The sequence below is a fragment of the Macrobrachium nipponense genome, chromosome 44 (genome assembly GCF_015104395.2).
Source record: "Macrobrachium nipponense isolate FS-2020 chromosome 44, ASM1510439v2, whole genome shotgun sequence".
Classification (NCBI taxonomy): Eukaryota; Metazoa; Arthropoda; class Malacostraca; order Decapoda; family Palaemonidae; genus Macrobrachium; species Macrobrachium nipponense.
The window spans coordinates 25,464,731-25,486,466 of NC_087221.1; the positions used below are offsets into that span (position 1 = coordinate 25,464,731).

Here is a 21,736-nt window from a genome sequence, read left to right on the forward strand (position 1 = left end):
GAGAAGAAGCCTGCACCGGAGGTACCTTTCGAGGGCAAGGACAAAGGTGTCATTACATCTACTGAAGAAGTTGTTTTTGGTATTGTTCGTTGGTTAGTCAGTTCATTGGCAAGATTACGCAAAATATTGCTTTGGGGATTTTGCTAAAAATGTTACCAAAGGTGAGAAAAATGATTGGTATCAAGTGCTTAGATTTACGGAGAGATAGGAATGTAACTTTTGGGTACAAGGACCCTTCTGGGAGGTGGACTGTCAGGTTTTAATGGTTTGCAGTCTCTGAACATTCAAGATTCTATTCGCTACAAGAGAAACTAGTTACATAAACCAAATCTTGCAGTTTGACAGTCATCTCCAAAACAATGGGACAGCCCACTATCATGTCATTCTCTCTTCATTTTCTTCTTCTTACCTGAGATGAGGAGGAAACAGTAACACCATAGAGGTCCTCTATCTTGGAACTCATTCGAGGAGGTGGAATGTATCCGTAGATGCCCGTGTAGTCATAGATCGGAGACGTCTTTTCTGGTCTGGCAATGACCTGCAAGAGGAGAAATGATTGACAGATGTGTTCCTTTAGTCTGAAATAATGTGACCTAAGAATCTTTTTGATGAGATTATTTGGAAATATTTTCATCGTTGTTACTCTCCTCATCACTCAATAGATTTCCGGAAAATAATTAACTTGTCCTTTTTATCCTTCATTTAAATAACTTCTTTTTCATGACGTCCCATTTCAAAACCTTTTTTTTTCATTCTGTTGGAAAGGCTAACTAATTTTGGTGTCATTCTGTTGGAAAGGCTAGCTAATTTTGGTGTCATTCTGTTGGAAAAGCTAGCCATTTTGGTGTCATTCTGTTGGAAAGGCTAGCTAATTTTGTTGTCATTCTGTTGGAAAGGCTAGCTAATTTTGGTGTCATTCTGTTGGAAAGGCTAGCTTTTTTGGTGTCATTCTGTTGGAAAGGCTAGCATTTTTGGTGTCATTCTGTTGGAAAGGCTAGCTAAATTTTTGTTTGTCATTCTGTTGAAAGGCTAAGCTAATTTTGTGTCATTCTTTGGAAAGGCTACTAATTTTGGTGTCATTCTGTGAAAGGAACTAGAATTTTTGGTGTCCGTCTGTTGGAAGGTCTAGCTTTTTAAGTGTCATTCGTTGGAAAGGCTAGCTTTTTAGTGTCATTTCTGTTGAAAGGCAGCCTAATTTGTTATGTCAATCTGTTGAAAGGCTAGCTAATTTGTTGTCATTCGTTGAATAGGCTAGCTAATTTGGTGTCATTCTGTTGGAAAGGCTAGCATTTTTGGTGTCAGTCTGTTGGAAAGGCTAGCTTTTTTAGTTGTCATTCTGTTGGAAAGGCTAGCTAATTTTGGTGTCATTCTGTTGGAAAAGCTAGCTAATTTTGTTACCATCAACCAGTCATTGGCATTACAGTTGTAACGCCAGGCTACAGCAACCAGTTTTGTTGGGCAGACTGTTTTTATATAGTGTTTAAAACGGTTTCCCACAACCTTTGTTGAATTTTACGCATTCGATAAAAATACAATTAAAAAAACCAGTCATATATAATTGTTTCCACATCGTCACCTAAGTATATGAGTTTTTATTAGGAAAGGGAGGCCCCCTATCCTAAATAACCTACTCTTACTCGAGTCAAGGCCTAAGTCTAACTTCAACTTCGTCTCTTTTTATATATTTCACAAATATTAAGCCACAAAAATCTCTTGATAGCCGAATGGTCAAAGTCCACTGTTTATCACTGTATAAACCAAAGGCCAAGGGCCGAACCCTTGTCAGGAAGAACACCTATCAGTTATAATACTCCTTGGATGTAAGTTATTCCCAAGGTATAGAGAATTCGATATTAAACGCTATTTATGGTTTAATTTATATGTTCACGCATGCGCGAATAGCATGTCCCTTCTGCAGGAGCTTCGTACCTCAACGCCATTCTGATTGTAATCGAGAGGGTGAATGATTTGCAGCTTCCCCTTCTTCGACTCCCGCAAGAGCCTCTTCTCCTGCTCCTTCTGACTCTTCTTCTCATCGTCCCTCGAGCCGAGTCTCAGCAACTTCTTCAAGGAGAACCTCGAGGAGGAGGAGGAAGTCGAGGCTGAGGTTGACTTCTTGGTCCTGTCGCGACCTCTTTCGCTGCTGCTGTTGTTGTTGTTGTTGTTTTTGCCGCTGTTCCGCTTGAGCGTCGGAGGCGACGATGGGCGGAAGAACCCTGTCAGGAATCACGGCGAAAGAAAGGAGTAAAAAAGTTAATTGGCAGGTAATCAAAGGTGTCTTTCATTGAAGTCTATTGTGGTGTAACATGACCAGCGGCACAAGAGATCGCTTTACTGTTAGCTGGACAGAGAGAGAGAGAGAGAGAGAGAGAGAGAGAGAGAGAGAGAGAGAGAGATTGGCAAAAATGTTGAGATGCAGCTTTAACATCTATCCCTTATGGATAAAGAAAGACAGATATACAGAGAAAAATTAACTCTTGATTACATGATATGATTATCAGTCAGTAAAAAAAAATAAATAAATGAAAATCAGAAAAATCCTTGCTCACCTGATCTACCAAAGCTGAATTTCGAAGAAAATCCACCCGTCGATGTGGGAGAAGGGTCGGTTATGATATTGACCATGTGTTCAGTAACCCTCGGTACTGAGTGAGATCTGGAGGCTGTAGATCTGTTTGATGAATTCCCGTAATCCCATCCAGAAGGTACACCTTGAGTTGGTCCTTCGCCATTTGGATCCGCCGAAGCTATGGCTAAAATGATAGAAAATTAGCAAATAATGTTACTGGAGTGTAGATTAGCTAGTCTGGTTATCTTCAGTTAGTTTTTAGTTATTCAAAATTCTGAGAACCATCAAATCTCAAATGGCTTATCAATAACAAGACAAAGAGACCAAGTAAAACAAGTGTTTGAAATATTACTTACTTTCCAAATCGTGGGTCAAGATGGGCCCCACAGAGTTCCGGTAAAATGGGATGGCCGATGATGACCTCTCGGCTTTTCTCAAAGCAAGTTTTGCTTGCTCATCCTCCTCATCTTCGTCGTCATCAAAATCATCGGTGAAGGAAGAATAAGATTCTCCGTCGTTGTTATCATTCTGTACTGGCACTTCCTGACTATGAACTGCGCGTGTATAATCTTCATATATACCATCTTGTACATTTTCTGTATTCCCTGGGCTTTCTGAATCGGTAGATTCAACAACTGAGGTAACTTCTTTAGCGCCACATTCATCAGTCTCTTCTTCAGGTGGCAGAGGAGCGGTTCTTTTACTGGAGCTTGACCTTAAAGCTTTACTACCAAAATCGAGCGCTGCAGAGAGTAATGAACGATTTGCCTCAAAAGTTGACCTTGACTGACAGCGAGTAGATTCAACTCTGGCGACATTGGCAGGGGAACTGCCAGTGTCAGCTGGATCCTTGGTTTCTGTACTTGAATTGCTCACTTTGTCAGTGTTAATTCCAGGCCCTACTTTTGTTTTTAAACTATCATCAATCTCATGATAAATTGTAGTATCATCTACTTTTACTCCATTTTTTAGACTAGATCTGGAGGAAAGAGGTTCTGAATTGCTGGACTGACTAGAAGCAATTGTTACTGGAATATCATAAACCACTTCATTATTCTGGATTCCACTTGACATTGGAATAGCTGGTGCTTGTGTTGTGGGAGGAGGTTTCTTCTGATCTGAAGGGGTTTGTAATTTGATTCTTGGGTGGCTTCTGGACTACTGTTTAGCAGGGTACTCGGTGTACTACCTCTACTCTCAAGGCTTCCAGGTAGATTAGGAGTTGACATAGCTCCTGACAGATTGTTTGGAGATCCCTTCGGTATTATAGGAGATGGTGTGGCATAGATTCTGGAAGTACTACCAGATGGCTTGAATGGAACTTTTGGTTTATCTTTCAGTATTGGTGGTTTGGGTGTTATAACTGGCTTTGCTCCCGGTAATCCCTTAAGGCAAGATGTTGATGCATAAAGAGCTGATTTTTGGATACCAGCTGTAGGGGTAGGAACTTCAGGATGAGATTTAATATCTTTGAGAAAGTCTGTTGTTGCTGGACTGTAAACAGGTGAAGATGAATTGCCATCATCATACATAGATCGTGATGAGGAGGAATGTAAAAAGGAGTTCTGAGCGGTAGATGTGATAACAGGTGTTCCAAATGTGGTGAAAAGACTAGAGGTGCTCCCTTGGCGGCTAGCTGGAGTCTTAGAATGTTCAGGAGTTTTGGGTACCTCTATCTCACTTTGTGAGGCATATAATTTTTCATCTGGAATACTAGCAGATACTTTCAGAGGCTCTTTATAAGTTTGTATTTCTAATATTTCATGATTTAACGACAGACGTCTTGTAGGTATACTCCTTCCATGGGACCCTGAGGGGCTGTGATTTATGGCCAAATTTTTGTCTAACCCTGAGTTTATGGTTTCATTTGGCACTGCATCAACTTGATTTTGTTGCTGAGTGACTGCTGTAGCCTTTATTTCTGCAATATTCTGTTCGTTAACTTTACTTTCTTTTTTAGACTGAACTTTTGGGATTGTTTCCACTAATTCTTTTACTGGCTCAGAGTTTGCTTTCAATGGTGGTTCTTTTGCTGGCTCTGTGGTATTGAAATGTGCCTTTTTAGAATTATCTTCCATTAGTTCCTTTTCCTTACATTCCTTAGAGGTTGTTGACAAAGATTTTCTAGGGGCTGAGACAGGAGCATTTCTGGATAAGTCTTTGGTATCTGAAGAGATGTCTGCAAGATTACCAGCACTTTCATCTGATTTGCTTTTCTTCTCCTTACATTCCTGACTACTCGGTTTTGTGTGAATTTCTTCTTGCACTGTTTCAGAGCGACCTAGCTTTTCTTCCTTGCTCTCTGCAGCAGGAATATTTGGGGTGACAGATAAAGAAGGGAGAGTCTCAATATTTGAGTTTGCAGTAGGATTTTCCTTAGATTCAGTGGTTTCTGGTGTAACCTGTGATTCTGTCTTCATTAACAAGTTGTCAATTCTTGTTATTGCAGAAGCTTCATTTTGATGGCTTTCCCCTGATTTAACTGTATCATCAACAACTGGGGCACAGACATCATCAATGGAAGTTACCTTTTGTTTCTTAGAATTGTCAGGAAGACAAAAATCATCAATGGAAGTAACTTTTCCTGCATTTACTTTTCGTTCATCATCTGATACTATTTTTTCTACCATTTCGTCTTCTCTTGACACATACTTTGGTTTAATACCTTTCAAGGGAATATCCTCAATTTCATTAGATAGGCCAGGTCTCACAATTTCTCCATTTTTCATTGGCAGAACTTGATTTACTCGAACTTCGTTATTGTTCCTGGCAATTAAGGGTTTGATAGTCACTAGAGGTGGGGAGCGTTTCAACTTAACTTTCCCTTCTGGCTTTTCTTCTTTCTTTTCTTCTTGCTGTTGCTGTTTTGCCTTATCTGTTTTAGACCTGTTTTCTCTACCCAGTCTTTCTAGTTCTTCAATCTCTGCAATTATCATTTTCCTTTTCTCCTCTAATTCCTTGACAGAAGGAAGTAATTCCTCTATGTCTTTCTTGAGGTTATCATTATCAGAATTAAAATCAGTGTTTTTCTCAGTAAGCCTCCTTAGAACTCTTTCATCTGGGGTGAGATCCATGAAGTCATCCAAGTCATCATCGTCATCATCATCCATCATGTCTTCATCATCCGAATAGTCAACATCTCCACCATAGCCTATGACCTCCTCAATCTTAGTGCTAAAAGTAATAGATCCCCTAGTTCCCTTAGGATCACCTGCTTTTTTAAGAATACTATTGACTGTAACATGTTTGACAGGGTCGCCCATTTTCAAAAAGCCATCTCCATTTAACTCCTTGGTGTTTCGTCCAAGGTACTCATCCCTTTCCCCTTCAAACTGCTCACTCCCCGCATCACTCTTCACAGAGGTGGTGTCACTGTTAGCTGCAGAACCCATAACTTCATATGATGATGAGGATGAGGCAGATGATGTGCTACTTATGTCATTACTGGCCTCTGAACCCAAATCACTACTTACATCTCCTTTATCCTCAATATAGGGCTTATCTGGTTCCTTCTTCTTCTCAGACACAAGACGGTCGTTGTCAAGACCATTACCCAACAGTTCACTCAAAAGTTTAGCTTCACTCTGGGACGTTTTCACGTGCTGGACCAGCCTAGAACTTCGTAAAGAGTCGCCTCTGTTGTCAGAGTCCATCATGTCACTGAGCTTGAGATTTTTCTCATTTTCGTGGCTGACCAAGTTCGACATCCCCTTGATGAGACCAGGAGACTTCAAGCCAGAGTCCGACTGGTCCAGCATCATGGACTTCCAGGAGTTTCTGTTGTAGTAACTCCGCTGGTACACGCTACCTGCTACTCCCATGTACCGCTTCGACCCACCCACTCCGCCATCCAAGCTCCTGCTCAGTCCCTTAGAGTTAAAGCCATTAACGTCGTCACCTCTTCCTCCGCCTTGAGTACCACCACCTCCTCCTCCTCCTCTACCTCCACCCCCTCCGCCATGTTCTTCCTTAGACTTGAAGCAGTTCGAGCATATTTCCTTCTTCCATGCGTTCTGGACGAAGGTCTGGCAAATGACTGACATTGTGGGGTGGGGAGAGGGGGTTATAAGACCTCGTGAAGACGGTCCGTTAAGAATTGTCCATCATTCTCTGGGCAGCTTCCCTCACGCCATTGTTCTTCGTCAGGGAAATCTAGAGACTGTGGTACAGCGTGCAGTAACTAGTTACCATCGCCCGATGCAGATCTGTAAGAAATAAGAATTTCAACTTAGTAAAGCAAAGAATAATTTTTTAAAGCAAAGCATATTTAATGAACCTTGAACAATATTAATTACGTAGATCAAAACACAGACACACACAGACACAGACACACACACACACATATATATATATACATATACATATACATATATATATATATATATATATATATATATATATATATATATATATATATATATATATATATTATAGGTAGAGTATTGGAGTATTCAAAACACGTTTGAGAGAGTGTGTGTGGTAAATGAAAGTTGGCTAAAAACCTTTAGAGTCCCATACATGGAGAAGATGACAGAGGGAAAGTAAAGTTCACAAACATACACAGAGAGAGAGAGAGAGAGAGAGAGGAGGAGAGACGAGAGACGAGAGGAGAGAGAGAGAGAGAGAGAGAGCCGTCGGCCCTTTCATGTTTCGATGATAAATGAGTCGGCTAGGTCTGAATTACTCTCCCACAATATTCATTATCGTCTATGCATCACGGTATTCATCACCATAATCATTATCATATACTTATCATAAGGGATTAAAATTGCGGTCATTTATTTATAGCACTAGAAAACACTTTTTGTATTTTAAAACAGAATACAAATGTGGTTGATTCATCATCTTACCTCATTCTGTTTCTCGTACCACTTTGGTTACAGACAAAGAAAAAAAAATCATCATGAAATGCAACAAACCATAAAATAGAATAATTGAATACAAATTTTGTCGTTTAAGTCCACACATACCTGCGCACGCTCATACATCTGGAATATATCGACAGCATCATTTACAAAGGACCACCTAAGAACCTTTGTTTGTGCAGACAACATCATAGGTATAAACACCAACAGTTAGACTTGCATGCACACTTCCACACAGGTAAGCTCCTCCTGAGTACCTCTAAAATCAATGAGGAAGTTGTATCCAAATTCCTACTTCGTCTTACCTGTAAACTGGGGACAAAAATGAGGCTAACCTCAAACTGAGTATCGATGCCCCGTGTGCTTTGTTTTGAAGGAAACTGAATGTCCTTTAATACATACATTATCTCTCTCTCTCTCTCTCTCTCTCTCTCTCTCTCTCTCTCTCTCCATGACAAGCGTAACTAATATATGTTGTCTCTATTTCACATAAATGGATGATTCATACGTATCATCTGTCCTCTAATAAGCAAGGTTCTCTCTCTCTCTCTCTCGTGCATAAAAATATCTTCTAAATATGCTCTCCCTCTCTCTCTTTCTCTCTCACATACAGGAATTCATACATATCTGTCCCCTCATAAGTACGAAATCTCTCTCTCCTCTCTCTCTCTCTCTCTCTCTCTCTCTCTCTCTCTCGTGCCAAAAAAAAAAGCTTCTGAATATGCTTTACTTCTGTATTTCTCTCGTTCATACATTAATTCATATATATCTGTCCCCCTCATAAGTATGATTCTCTCTCTCTCTCTCTTCTCTCTCTCTCTCTCTCTCTCTCTTCTCTCTCTCTCTCTCCAAGAAGTGGGCGATCTATCGACATAGGCGTCGTCGGCAAGTATAACAAGTTCACCCACACACGCACACACCAGCCAGCGCAGTTGGTATCTCGGCGGCAGCCGTCTTCCTTCCTTTTTTTAAACTGTCTCCACCCAAAAACTCGTAACGAACGGCAGATACGGTTAACTTGGTCGCTATAACCGTCAACAAATGCGTGGGGAAAGGAGAAAAGATAGGCGGGCTGTCATGCAGGCTGTCTTTCCTCGCTAGAAAAGACAGGCTATGTCTGTCCTCGCTAGAAAAGACAGGCTATGTCTGTCCTCGCTACCGCGAGGGAAAAAGAGAAGAAAAGGTTGGAAAGCGAACTCGTTAATTTTCTCTCTTGGTTTCGGAATGGAAACAAATGAATTTCGTTAATGAGGTGGAGAGGAAAGTAGGTATTTAGTAAACAGAGGAAAGAAAGTGGGTATTTAGTAAGTAGTTTACCAAACGTCCATAAAAAGAGAGAATATTTTCCACGACAAATGAAATCACAACAAATGAAAATCATATATAAAAAACTTGGAAATACCGGGAGGGAATTCAAATACCTATCTTTCAAAAAGTATTACATTAGACTTCCTTTCTCCGTAACAAAGAAAGCAAACGAAGAATTTGGTAATATCTAAACAGAAAAATTGGGTATTTTTTAATGTTATGTCTACAAATGAAACAAATAAGAGACTAGCTCTCCCCTTGCAGAGAGATTGATAGAAGTAGGGCATTTTGACCTATCGCAAAAATCAGACATATAATTAGTTCTGCTGAAATGAGTTAAACTCCTTCTAAGAGTATGCATATTTATAACAAACGTAATTGCCTAAATGAAAATTTCTGTAGGGCAAACAGATTAATCAGTGTACGATATATCGTGATTTAACAACTCTAATTAACATAGAAGATGATGAGTTAATTGTATCTAAATCAGCACAAACAATGATTAGCTATAGGGGTTGGATGAAATAATCTAGGACACAATGATTTATATTTCTTATTCATGTATAACATAATTTCTTGATAATTCTATATATATATATATATATATATATATATATATATATAATATATATATGTATGTATATGTATAAGCGAAAACCACAGGAAAATGATAGGCAGAAATCCAAGCCCTTTCGTCTGTTACTAAGGACATTGTCAAGGGTTCCTTGACAATGTCTTAATAAAGACGAAAGCGCTGCTTTCTGCCTATCATTTTCCTGTAGTAATCGCTTATTTTTAATGAAGTCACGTCCATCTTTTAAGCTATATATATATATATGTAGTATATATATATATATATATATATATACTATCTATAATGTACGCAATTAGCTTTTTTAGAAACATTCCTTGCTACAAAACCATGACGAATGAGGTTTAAGCCTTTTCCTGAATTTTAAAAATTTAAAAGAACTTTTCTTTCAAGGAATATATAGATATATATATATATATCATATATATATATATATATATATATATATATATTATATATATATATTTATATATATTACTCAAGCATTTATTCATTCAGCATCAAGCAATGACGTTATAAGCACGCTGGAGCATGGCAGAGACCCACTTTCCTACTGTTAAAAACAAATGAGATTAGTTACTAATGGAAACTATGGCTACCAAAAGGAAAAAAAAACTAATAAAAAATGAGGATTTAAACTTGAAACAAAACCAGCATAGAAAGTAATAAACATTCACTCAGGAAACGAAATAAAAACAAAACGAAAAAGACAAAAAATCCTTTGAATCCACTTAAGAAAAGGATGGCAAAATCCGCCGCAATCCACTTTTCATACCCAGACAGGACACACACACACACACACAATATCAAGACGCGGATCTAACCTTGAAAGGTGGAGAGTTAACGGGTTAACCTCCTCCCACCTCCACCGGGTAGAATCTTCACAAGGTTATTTGCAAAGTGGCTGAGTAATTACCCAGCTCATTACACAATGAGCGTGACGTCACAAACGCACACCTAAAGGGATCAGGTTACAAAGGAGTTTACACATGACACACAAAGAGACACGCCAAACAAGTTGCAGACAAGGATAGTGTAGTTGAATAACAGACTCGCATCTGAGAGAGAGAGAGAGAGAGAGAGAGAGAGAGAGAGAGAAGAGAATAGGATGGGGGAGCTTGTGGAGAGATTGAGAAAGAGGGAATAATTATCGCTTTTAGATACATAAGAATAAATGATTACAAACGGCGGAATCACATGACTATTTATTTACCTTTCTCACAAATGATGAAACTCTCTCTCTCCTCTCTCTCTCTCTCTCTCTCTCTCTCTCTCTCTCTCTCTCTCTTTCCGGGTTTCTTCAACCTGAACATTTACATTTGCGTGGGCTTCTTACCACATTCCTTCAGAAGAAAAAAGAAGCAAGTAAAGTTTACCTAAAAGTTTGATTGTATATCTACTTCTTATGGTTAGAAAGAAATGTAATAAATGTACACACACACACATATTGCCACCTTACACCTTTTAGTAAGTATTTTTGGAATGAAGTTGCCTTCATACGCCCTGCCCCACCCTCAGACCTTTAAGCAGCTTTGAGCGTGGCCAAGTACTGACCAAACCCAACATCGATCAGCTTCCAAGATCGGACGTGAGTGAGCGTGAGTTCGAGTCCTGGAAGTTTTACCAGTCCTATAAATTCAGACGTCAAATCGGACTCTCGGTGAAACTCCTCTAAAATATTTCCACAGCAAAACCAGAAAAATTGCGAGAGACAACACCTTCCCTTCCGCCACCCCCTCCATTCCCTCACACCCCACCCCCCTCAAAATAAAAAAAAAAACTCCCGTCCAGAGCCGCACCAGGTTTTTTTTTTTTTTTTTTTTTTTTTTTTTTTTTTTTTTTTTTTTTTTTTTTACGGAGCAGAACCAAACCGGAATGCCAACTCTTCCTTTGCCAGTCTGACGGAAGGTTGAGTGAGTCTCTCTCTCTCTCTCTCTCTCTTTCTCTCGACCTGCTGCTTCTGACTCATGCCCGAACGATTTGGGGTAAAAGGGTCCCACTTCGGGTTTCCAGGTGAGGTTGGGGTATATGGACGCAGTTTAATGATATGTACATTTAGAATATACAGAATTGTTTATACATACATATATGTAATATATATATATATATATATATATATATATATATATATATATATATATATATATATATATATATATATATACACACATGTATATGTGTGTGCACGTCCTCAACTTTGTGACCCTGAATTGTATAGAGAGAGAGAGAGAGAGAGAGAGAGAGAGAGAGAGAGAGAGAGAGAGAGAGAGAGAGATTCCTATTGCCACAACGGAAGAGCCAACGCGACCAAAACTCCGGACATCTTTAATAGCCAAGTCACTCTAGACTGAAAACTCGTGGGTGTTGACTATTTGATGTCACTAGGTTTCGGTAAGGACCAAATCCAACGTTGAAACACCTAACGCAACAACAGCCAGGGGAGTGAAACAACATCCGTGAAATGGGACCAGCTAGAGAGTAATCCGGAAATAAACAAAAACAACAAAAAATGCAATAGAGGCAACAGCATTTTCATCACAAAAGAACAATAGCAATAAATGATAAAAAAGTAACAGCAGACAGAAACAACAAAAATGTATCAGAAGCGACAGCATCTTCATTGAAAAAGAGAAACAGCAATAAACGCCACAAACAAAAAAGATATTATGAGTAACAACAATACCTATAAACAAAACACCCACATCAATAAAACAAGAGCACCAGCAATGTCAATCCTGCCATTATATAGTCAACAGCTACTGGTTTAGAAACCACGCCACCACTTGACCCATTAAAAAACCCTCGACGCCCACACGCGCTCCTATGCACCTGTGGCCGGGGACCAGCCATTTGAAGCCTCCTACCTGTGTTCAGCAAATTAATCTGCATCTGCCCGGGAGGTCAATTGAGACCATTTATACCAGGAATGGATTTCTCTTTCGTTACGTGAACCTCGAAGTCGTCTTTATCTTCCCTTTCGTGATCCTGAAGTTAAAAAGACGGAGAAAGTCGAGAAATCGACAAAATTGAAAAAAAGACTGTCTAGGGATCGAAAACTCGACAGTTGATGTGTCTATATTATTCACTTGTGGAATCGGAAATGATCTTTCCTCTGTCTTCCCAGCATCACTGGGAAGCCAGAGGAAAGAGAATTCCATAATTTAAGAAACCGTCAGCACCTGTCACGGTCTTCTGCGGCCTATACTGCACGGAAACGTTCACAATGACCAATACGACAACACACCTAAAATACGGAATCTGGAATTCTCTGTCCTCTGTCTTCCCAGCAGCATCACTGGGAAGCCAGAGTTAAGAGAATTCCAAAATTTAAGAAGCCAGAGTTAAGAGAATTCCAAAATTTAAGAAGCAAGAGTTAAGAGAATTCCAAAATTTAAGAAGCCAGAGTTAAGAGAATTCCAAAATTTAAGAAGCCAGAGTTAAGAGAATTCCAAAATTTAAGAAACCGTCAGGACCTGTCACGGTCTTTTTTTCCATCTATAAACGAAAATGTTCACTTACTAAAATACGAGAACACAACTAAAATCATACGGATTACACCTAGCGAGAGCGAGGCAGAAGCTACGCTTGTCCTTTTGGAATCTTGTATAACCGGCTAAGGAGGAGGATGACGATCACGATGAGTGATCAGTCTTCTCATTTTGCGTCGCCTACGCCAACCCCGAGGTCATAAGTCAGCCTCTGAGAGAAAGGGAGAAGGGGCAGCTTCGGTCAGTCGCCCACGCGATGGGAACTACTGACTTGTTTTTTTTTTATTTATATATCAAAATGGCATTGTAATATCAGAGGTCAATGACATTACTGCTGCAGCTAGCGGTGGATGATGACTGGGATTAACATGGCATAATAAATATATATATTATATATATATATATAATATAATATATATACACACACATATATATATATATAATATATAGGTAGTAAATAAATTTATAACCAAATTAACTAGAAAAGTAGATACTCAACAAGTGATTAAAGAAGTTAATAAATGTCCAAATTAAACAGCTATTATTTTAATTCATTTTAAATATCTTAAGATAAATCCAAAACCACCATAAAATGGAACCATCAATTTGAAGTGCGTCAATCAAGGACATCAATTCAACGAATTCTTAAATCTAAAGATTCTAAGAGCAAAAACGCCCACTTGTTCTACTAGTTAGGCCATAGGTCAGAGAATGTGAGTGGGCAGGTAGAAAGGAGATTGCTTCGTTACAGGTTCTATGAAGGAGGTTACAGACACATGTGGGTTGTATAAGAATTAAATTTCTACATATATTTATTTATTTATTCATTTTTTAGCTGACTGTAAGTATCCGCAATCGATATTACGGAGATTGTGCGTGACTGGCGGAAGCTCATGATACTTGCTACACCATTGGTTACAATGAAACAACATTATAGTAGCGAATGTTACTCAATTCATTTAACGGAATTATAAAATGAATCTGTAGAATATTTAACCGACAAAGTATTGTTAGACTTTTAAGAATGAATCGAGTAAATCATCAGGCAATTATTCAGCGATGTAGTTTTAGCTTTTCTTAACAAGTAGTATAATAATTATAATAAAATCATTTCACACAAATAGATTATACAAGCATATGTAATATTTTGAACTGTGTACGTAGAAACACACACACACACAAATACATATATTATAAATTTTCATCTTTTATCATACAGTTTATGGATTACACGGACAGTCAACAGCACTTATAAAAGCTAAATGAAGACTAAACAAAAGAGAGACCAGATTTAGGCAGCAGTGTAACGGTATCCTAGTAATAAATAATTGAAACTAGAGAATTCGACAACAGGAACCTATTGTTTAATGGGCTACCGAACTCCCTACCGGTAACCCACAAACCTCTGTTCCTATACTTGAACCGTGGGGTCCTAACGTGCAAAACCAATGAGGTAGACCAAGAGAGAGAGAGAGAGAGGAGAGAGAGAGAGAGAGAGAGAGAGAGAGAGAGCAGAGCTCCCGAATACTATTCAGACAAGGATACCAGGTTCTTTGAAAATGACCCTCGTACTTGTGGGATTCTTTGATAATTAAATTCTCGGAACGTACAATTTCAGTTGCTTGGGTACAGAAAGCATGCACTGAATATGAAAACTGATTGAGGCTCTCTGCTCGTTCAAAACTAACGCCACCGTCGATTTATCGAAGTGAAATTTGAGAACTCGAATGGTTAAACACGTCAAAAAAAAAAAAAAAAAAAAAAAAAAACAAAAAAAAAAAAAAAAAAAAAAATGAAAGCGGATGGATAAGACCCTTTCGAAGAGAAGGTAATATAAAATTGTAAATTGGCTTGGGTAGCAGAGCAGCAGTGACTAATAAAAAAAAATAGATAAAAGCTTTTTATGTGCGGATTTTTTTGAGGGGCCCACTTTAATTCTGAAGAGGCCGTGGGTTAAATAACCAGACAATCCTAACAATAAAAATGATGTAAATATTTGCATAATTTTTTTTGGTAGGTCTGAGATTGTATTGTTAAGTGTTATTAAAGAAATTTTTTTTCAAAAAGTCTATTAAGGCATCATAGCTACCAATACTGAAGAAGATAGGTAATACTGCCTATGAAGTAAACTGAATATCTTAATCTGAGAGAGAGAGAGGGAGAGAGAGAGAAGAGAACGAGAGAGAGAGAGAGAGAGAGGCAGCTTTTCGTAATCCTGGTGGGGCTGGAAGCCGAAAAAAAAAAAAAAATTTCTTGAGGCTTCCATTAGAGAGAGAGAGAGAGAGAGAGAGAGAGCTTTCATAATCTGGTGGGGTTGGAAGCGAAAAAAATTTCTTGAGGCTCATGAGAGAGAGAGAGAGAGAGAGAGAGAAGTTCAAAGGCTTCTGAAGGTATGATATCTAACCTTTACCTGCCACTTCCTGTAGCCGCAAAGGCCTGATTGCTCCAATTGCGACCGGCATTCTTTCTCCATTGTGGGGGAGATATCTTACTACCTTCCGTGGGGCAGGCTTTTGTGACACTCATCCCCCCCACCCCCACCCCCACCCCCACCCCCACCCCACCCTCAAAACAAACACACACTCACATACCAGAATATTTGCCCCCCTAATTACCGATCGCCCAGCATCCTATCCGCTAAATAGAAAAATTTTATAGCCTCATTTCAACTTGAATAAAAGTTTACCCAATTTTTTATATTATATTCTATTCTTGACAGATAAAATTCAACCTACAACACCCCGGGGATTTGGGATTGCTGCCATTTTTTTTCTGTGCAAAGACCGATTGGACTGGCAACCTCACTTTTTTTTACATAACCTAAATAGAATTTAGCACATAACCACAACAGAGATTAGCCCTTTTTTCTCAGGGTTATCCTTTCTCATCTTAATTGGCATCAACTGCCACCATATAAAAGTCTGAGGCTAAGATAGTGAATAAACATCATCCCTGGCAACGGGGTCTAACAACTCGAATAACATCTTTGTGATTAGTTTACATTCGCTAATAATACCAGCATACGTGAACCACTCACCCTCTCATCTTGAATGAGTAGTTGATAAACAGAAATTATTATTATTATTATTATTATTATTATTATTTTGCGGGGGAGGGTGGGGGGGGGGGGGGTGGGGGGGGGGGGGGGTCGTCAGAAAGTGACTGGTTTGAGGCAACCCGGAATTCATTGTTCAAATCTTGGTAGGCAACGTAGCCTTGGTTTGCTTAAAAATGAACTGCATAAAATAATCTTGTGGAAAACAAAAGGAAATCTGATCTTTATTGTGAATCAACATATTACTTGAATAAGGCTCTTTTTACATTGGCTTAAATCCGCCCAGTGAATTATATGTAGAAGTAGAATCGTTTTATTTTGTTAAAAGAAAAAAAATCGCCCACTTAGTTATCAAGAAGGTATCCGCTCGGCATCGTGGTTTAACAGCTATACCCCTTTCGCTTCGTTTTTTGCAAAAAAGAAAAAAAAAATCCCCACCTGTTTCCCTCGAAGGAGGGAGTTCGTTATAAAACGCCGCTGACCGAGACGAATCTCGAGGCGCGAAACCCTCCCCAAAAAAAAAAAAAACAAAAAAAAAAAAAAAAAAACTTAACGAGAAGAAAAGGACAGAAAAGACAGGAAATCGACAGAAAAGGACAGTCGGTGCTTCCACCGAAAAAGAGGCTCGAATTTCGGAGGACCTTTTAAAAAGATTATGAAAAAAAAGTGAAAGGGAGGGGGGTGGGGAAGGATGGGAGTGGTATGTGTATGTCAAGAGGGGGAAAAGGAGGAAGTGAGAGAAGGGGCAGGGAGAGAGGGAGAGGCATACACGCACATACAAACAACGATTCAAAAGCACTTAGGTGAACGCAGGCATAAAAAATAAACAATCGGGTACTCTCTCTCTCTCTCTTGAAAGGAAGGAAGAAAGAAAGAATCCGGGACGGAAAAGAAAAGGGAAGAGACGGGCGAAGGAGGAGGGGTGGGGGAGGAGGAGGAGGAGGAGGGGGTAGGAGGGAGTTCATAATAACAAAATAGGCCCGAAGAAAAGGAATCCATCAAGAAGGGGCACCTGAGGTGAATGGAGAGGGCAAAAATGCCCCCGCGAAACAACGGGTGAGAAGGGCACCGGATGAGAAGAAAGATAATAAAGAGAAGTAAAAAAAAAAGGGGGGGGAGGGAAGGAAAAATAAAAGACGTATTTCCTGCGCAAATGGATCGACCCAAAAAGGATTTGAAGAAGGTGAAAGGAGAGGAATTCGGCATCCAGAATCCAGACACGAGAATGATACAATGACCTAGTGACAGACGATAAAAAGAAAAGAAGAAGAAAAAAAAGAGGCAAAGAGAAGGTAAAAGAGGAACCGTAGCAGCGGTCGATAAACAAAAATGGGTAAAAAAAGGAGATACGATAAACTTGGAAGCTTTGTAAATAAGAGTAAAATTCCTCTCTTTCTCTTTCTTGGAAAAATAACAACTCGCTCCCTCTTCACGTCTTTGTCCTTAAAATGGTGGAAAAATTCCAACTCACTCTCTCTCTCTCTCTCTCTCTCTCTCTGCCTAAAAAACGAGATGGGAAACGCGATAAAAGGAATCGATACAATGAAGCAAATAAAGAGATAAAAAAATAAGAAGGATATGAATAAAACATTAATGTACGAGACCACTTGGTAGTGAGGAGAATAAGAAGAGGTAAGGAAGGCATGTAGCTCATCAATTAAGTGTACATGTTAGTGTACAATACAAAGGGTGTACTAAACACGTGTACGTGTGGGTACATGTAAGTGTAAAATACAAAGCGTGTACTAAACACGTGTACATGTGAGTACATGTGATTATACAATACAAAGGGTGTACCAAACATGTGTACAGGTGAGTGTTCAAGAGATATTAAGTGTACAAATTAGTATGCTTTATGCAACTGGACAGTCAGATGAGTTTACAAGCGTGAAAATAAGGGTTCTGGTGTGAACTGGTGAATAAGAACAGAAACAGGCCGTACACAAGTGCACAATCTCTTGTACACTTGTAAGAGCGTGCAAGGAAGAGTGCACATAGTCTGTGCAAGTAAAGTAACTGTACAAAAGATTTAACGTACAGGATATATGAGTATATAACACTGAATGTCAAAGTGTACAAATAAGTGTACATGTAAATTAGCAAGTCAGAAGCTGACTGAAGGGAAGCAAGTGAACTCAGAATGTACAGCCGTACAATTATGAACAAATGCAAAAGATCAAAGTTACAAATAAAATATGAAAATAAATGTACAAGTCAATGAATATACTAGACATTAAATGTACTACAACCACCTAGCGTTATTGCACCAGCGGATATATCTACAAGGGTCTGATTGTGCAAATGTACAGGTGAATGTACAAAGTGAGTGTACATCTCGAGTACCTGACCCTACTGGCCTTCTGAGGAGGCGATCGGGTAGGGAGAAGGAAGTGAAACGACTCCGGCAGGTAGTCATAGACCACCTTCAGAAAGGTTAGATGAAAGAGAAAGAAAGTGACTGCATATATAATATACATAATATATATATATACATATATATATACAGATATGCGTGTATACGTACATACTTCATCTTTATCACTTACACAACTGTTCCGTGCATTAAAACAATTACTAACAGGACCTTATCGAACTTGGTTCGTATCAAGGGGAGATATTTATAAATAAAAACTGTTAACTTTTTTAAAATAAATATCTCCGATAGATACCAACCAGTCTCAATTAGGTCCATTTAGTAATCATATACATACAAACATACATACACACAGTGTTTCTAAAACATTTTCAGTAATATAAGGAATTCCTGGAGTACAGCAAAACGTCTACACTACGCGAATTCCTGCTGCAGAAAAAGTAAATGAAAAACCTATTATCTATGACCAAATCTAAATTACAGGAAGGGACTCTCTCTCTCTCTCTCTCTCTCTCTCTCTCTCTCTCTCTCCAACGAAAAAGAATCTCCAGGAAATGGTGCTGATTATAAGAAAGTGTAGGAAAAAATATGTATGAATACTTATGTACTTATCCAAGTATTATACAAGAACTCACGCTAACGTACGAGAGATTTTGCGGATTAGGACACGGAGCGAATGCACACACAAACGAATCCTTTTTACATACACATATACACACGTAAAAAATTATATATATATATATATATATATTAATATATATATATATATTCTATAATATATACACATACATCATACACACACACACACACACACACACACACACACATATATATATATATATATATATATATATATATATATATATATATATATTATAAAATCAAGTTCTGGTACGAGTATGTGATATTGTAGAATGGACTATTGAACTCATATCTTAATATGGATGCCCACTTTGGGCTGAGCATAAGCAAAGCCAACTTAAGGGAGTCTCAAGGAAATGTGTGTGTGAGAGAGAGAGAGAGAGAGAGGAGAGAGAGAGAGAGTCTGTTTTGAGATGTGTGTGTTCTTTATCATCTCGTACTAGTAAACAAATTCAATCTAATTTGTCCTTAAACTTTTACCGTATATATAATATGTATATTTTTTATATACATACATACATACATACACACACACACACACACACACACACATATATATATATATATATATATATATATATATATATATATATATATATATATATATATATATATATATATCGATTTAAGGGCGAATCGTTCAAAGTAAACGAACAGAGTTCATACGACATTATTACAATTAGAAATAAGAAAATCAAGAGTAAACACGGTGTTGGTCCCTTCCAGTGTTCAATTGGGTCATGTGGCTCAAAATAGACCTCTGGACTCAACAAACCAGCAGAGGAAAAACATTTTAAGATATGTTAAAATCTTCAATTCGGAAAATTGAAGAATATACAAAAACTGGCAACTTTGGTCTGTTATAAGTCACGTTTGGCCACTGCATCTTTTTTTTCACTTCTTATTTTTTGGCCCTAAGCGAGAGGCCCAAAGGTACGTCACGACTAACGAAAAGGCAAAGGGAAAAAAAGCCTGAGAGAGAGAGAGAGAGAGAGAGAGAGAGAGAGAGAGAGAGAGAGAGAGAGATGATGGAACCGAAATCTGGCTGGCAATGATAGGTAATGGTTAAGGATGGAGACTGTGGTGTTGGAGGGGAGTGAGATTAGTTGTGTTGGAGAGGAAGAGAGACAGAGGGAGAAAGGGCTGATTTATCAGTGTTGGAGGGCGTATAATAAAGATGAGGTTGGAGGTTGGATAGGAGCTATAGTTTAAAAGGATAACAATTAACGTGGCCTTCTGCAGGATAAAGGGGGAAAACTACATAGTAACTATCCAGTAAAATTTTATGGGTGAATGGTGTAAATATTCAGTAAAATTCTATGGGTGAATGGTGTAAATATCCAGTAAAATTCTATGGGTGAATGGTGTAAATATCCAGTAAAATTCTATGGGTGAATGGTGTAAATATCCAGTAAAATCCTATAAGTGAATAACGTAAATATCCAGTCAATCCTACGGGTGAATGGTGTAAATATCAAGTCGAATCTTAGAGGTGAATGGTGTAAGCAAGATATTCTATATACCTTGGGTGTAAGTATCCAGTCACGTAACTACAAGTGAATGGTGTCAATACCCAGTCAAATCCTATAGGTGAATGGCGACTGATCAAACAGAACAGACTGTGAGAAATAAGCGTATTTACTTCCCCACTCCGCATTCCAGAACATCGTGACCGGAGAAAATTCTCAGTTACAGTCACATCCAGTTTGCCTGCAACCCACAAAACCACTCGTAAACTTGGGAATGGGAAAGCAAGGAAGAGCGTATTCAATTTGCTTGAAAAGTACATAATCCCATTTTAAAGTGATGGTCTGACTTTTATTTCGAAGAAAAGCTCACAAAATAAGGATAGTCATATTTGATAGTCTTTAGATACTTAAATTTATTTTGCAAATGATTTAATCTATGACCATGAATAACGACACGTTATTCGAGGGACAGCAAATTTTAATGATTAAAAGACAATCCATTATGGAAAGAGCGTTCAGAGTTCTCCCTTTCAAGGTATTGACTCTGTACATAATATTTTCAAAGTTCGATACTGACCTACTTCCAAATGACGCGTCCAGCTTTCCAACAGACGTTTTGGAGAAGAGACCTTGTAAACCAAAGTCTTTCCTGATTTCTTAATCGTGAGACGTAATGGTGGATATTTTATAAAGATTCTCTACAACATGAAACTATTTCCATTACATTTTTCATGTAAGATTAATCGGAAATAACTAACTATTTGTATATATATGTATAAACAGAATTTCCTTGGCTTCTTCCAGGGTAATTCTTTGCCTACAGAGAGTCTTGTAGAAATACTCGTCCCGGTACGCAACCAGGTTTAAAAAAGATCAGATTTTTCAAGCATCGACCACCCCCAATAAATAAATAAAAATAAATAATATATGCATATAAAACTGCCTCACCCTTTTCATTTCGTGTACCTCTCTCTCTCTCTCTCTCATCTCTCTCTCTCATCTCTCCTCTCTCTCTCTCTCTCTCTCTCTCCAAAGGAAACTGACAATCCGTTTCACTTAAGTTGAATGAAATTCTACCATGAAGTCCACCAGATATAAAATTCACTCCACATAATAATAATAATAATAATAATAATAATAATAATAATAATAATAATAATAATAATAAGAATAATAATAGATGGAATGAACAGTGGCTTTCTCTGTGCCTTTTAAACAAGGAAAAATTATTATTATTATTATTATTATTATTTTATTATTATTATTATTATTATTATTATAGCTTACAAGTTTTCATTTAAAAACGGACTTCTTTTACGAAAACCTATAAAATGGAAAGAGGAAAAAAAAAAATGGGGCACTTTATCTCAAACC

General features: G+C 38.2%; 1 protein-coding gene across 1 annotated transcript in view; it reads right to left on the minus strand.

Moving 5' to 3' along the window:
* LOC135204110 (mucin-2-like) overlaps positions 1 to 21,736 on the minus strand; it is a 164,540-nt gene that overhangs the window by 17,064 nt on the left and 125,740 nt on the right. Inside the window, 6 exon segments of the mRNA XM_064234117.1 lie at positions 1 to 25; positions 410 to 538; positions 1,930 to 2,216; positions 2,550 to 2,753; positions 2,926 to 3,729; positions 3,732 to 6,774. The exon segment at positions 1 to 25 is cut by the window's left edge and continues 275 nt beyond it. Of these exon segments, the coding sequence (XP_064090187.1) occupies positions 1 to 25; positions 410 to 538; positions 1,930 to 2,216; positions 2,550 to 2,753; positions 2,926 to 3,729; positions 3,732 to 6,612 (4,330 nt within the window). The 5' untranslated portion in view covers positions 6,613 to 6,774.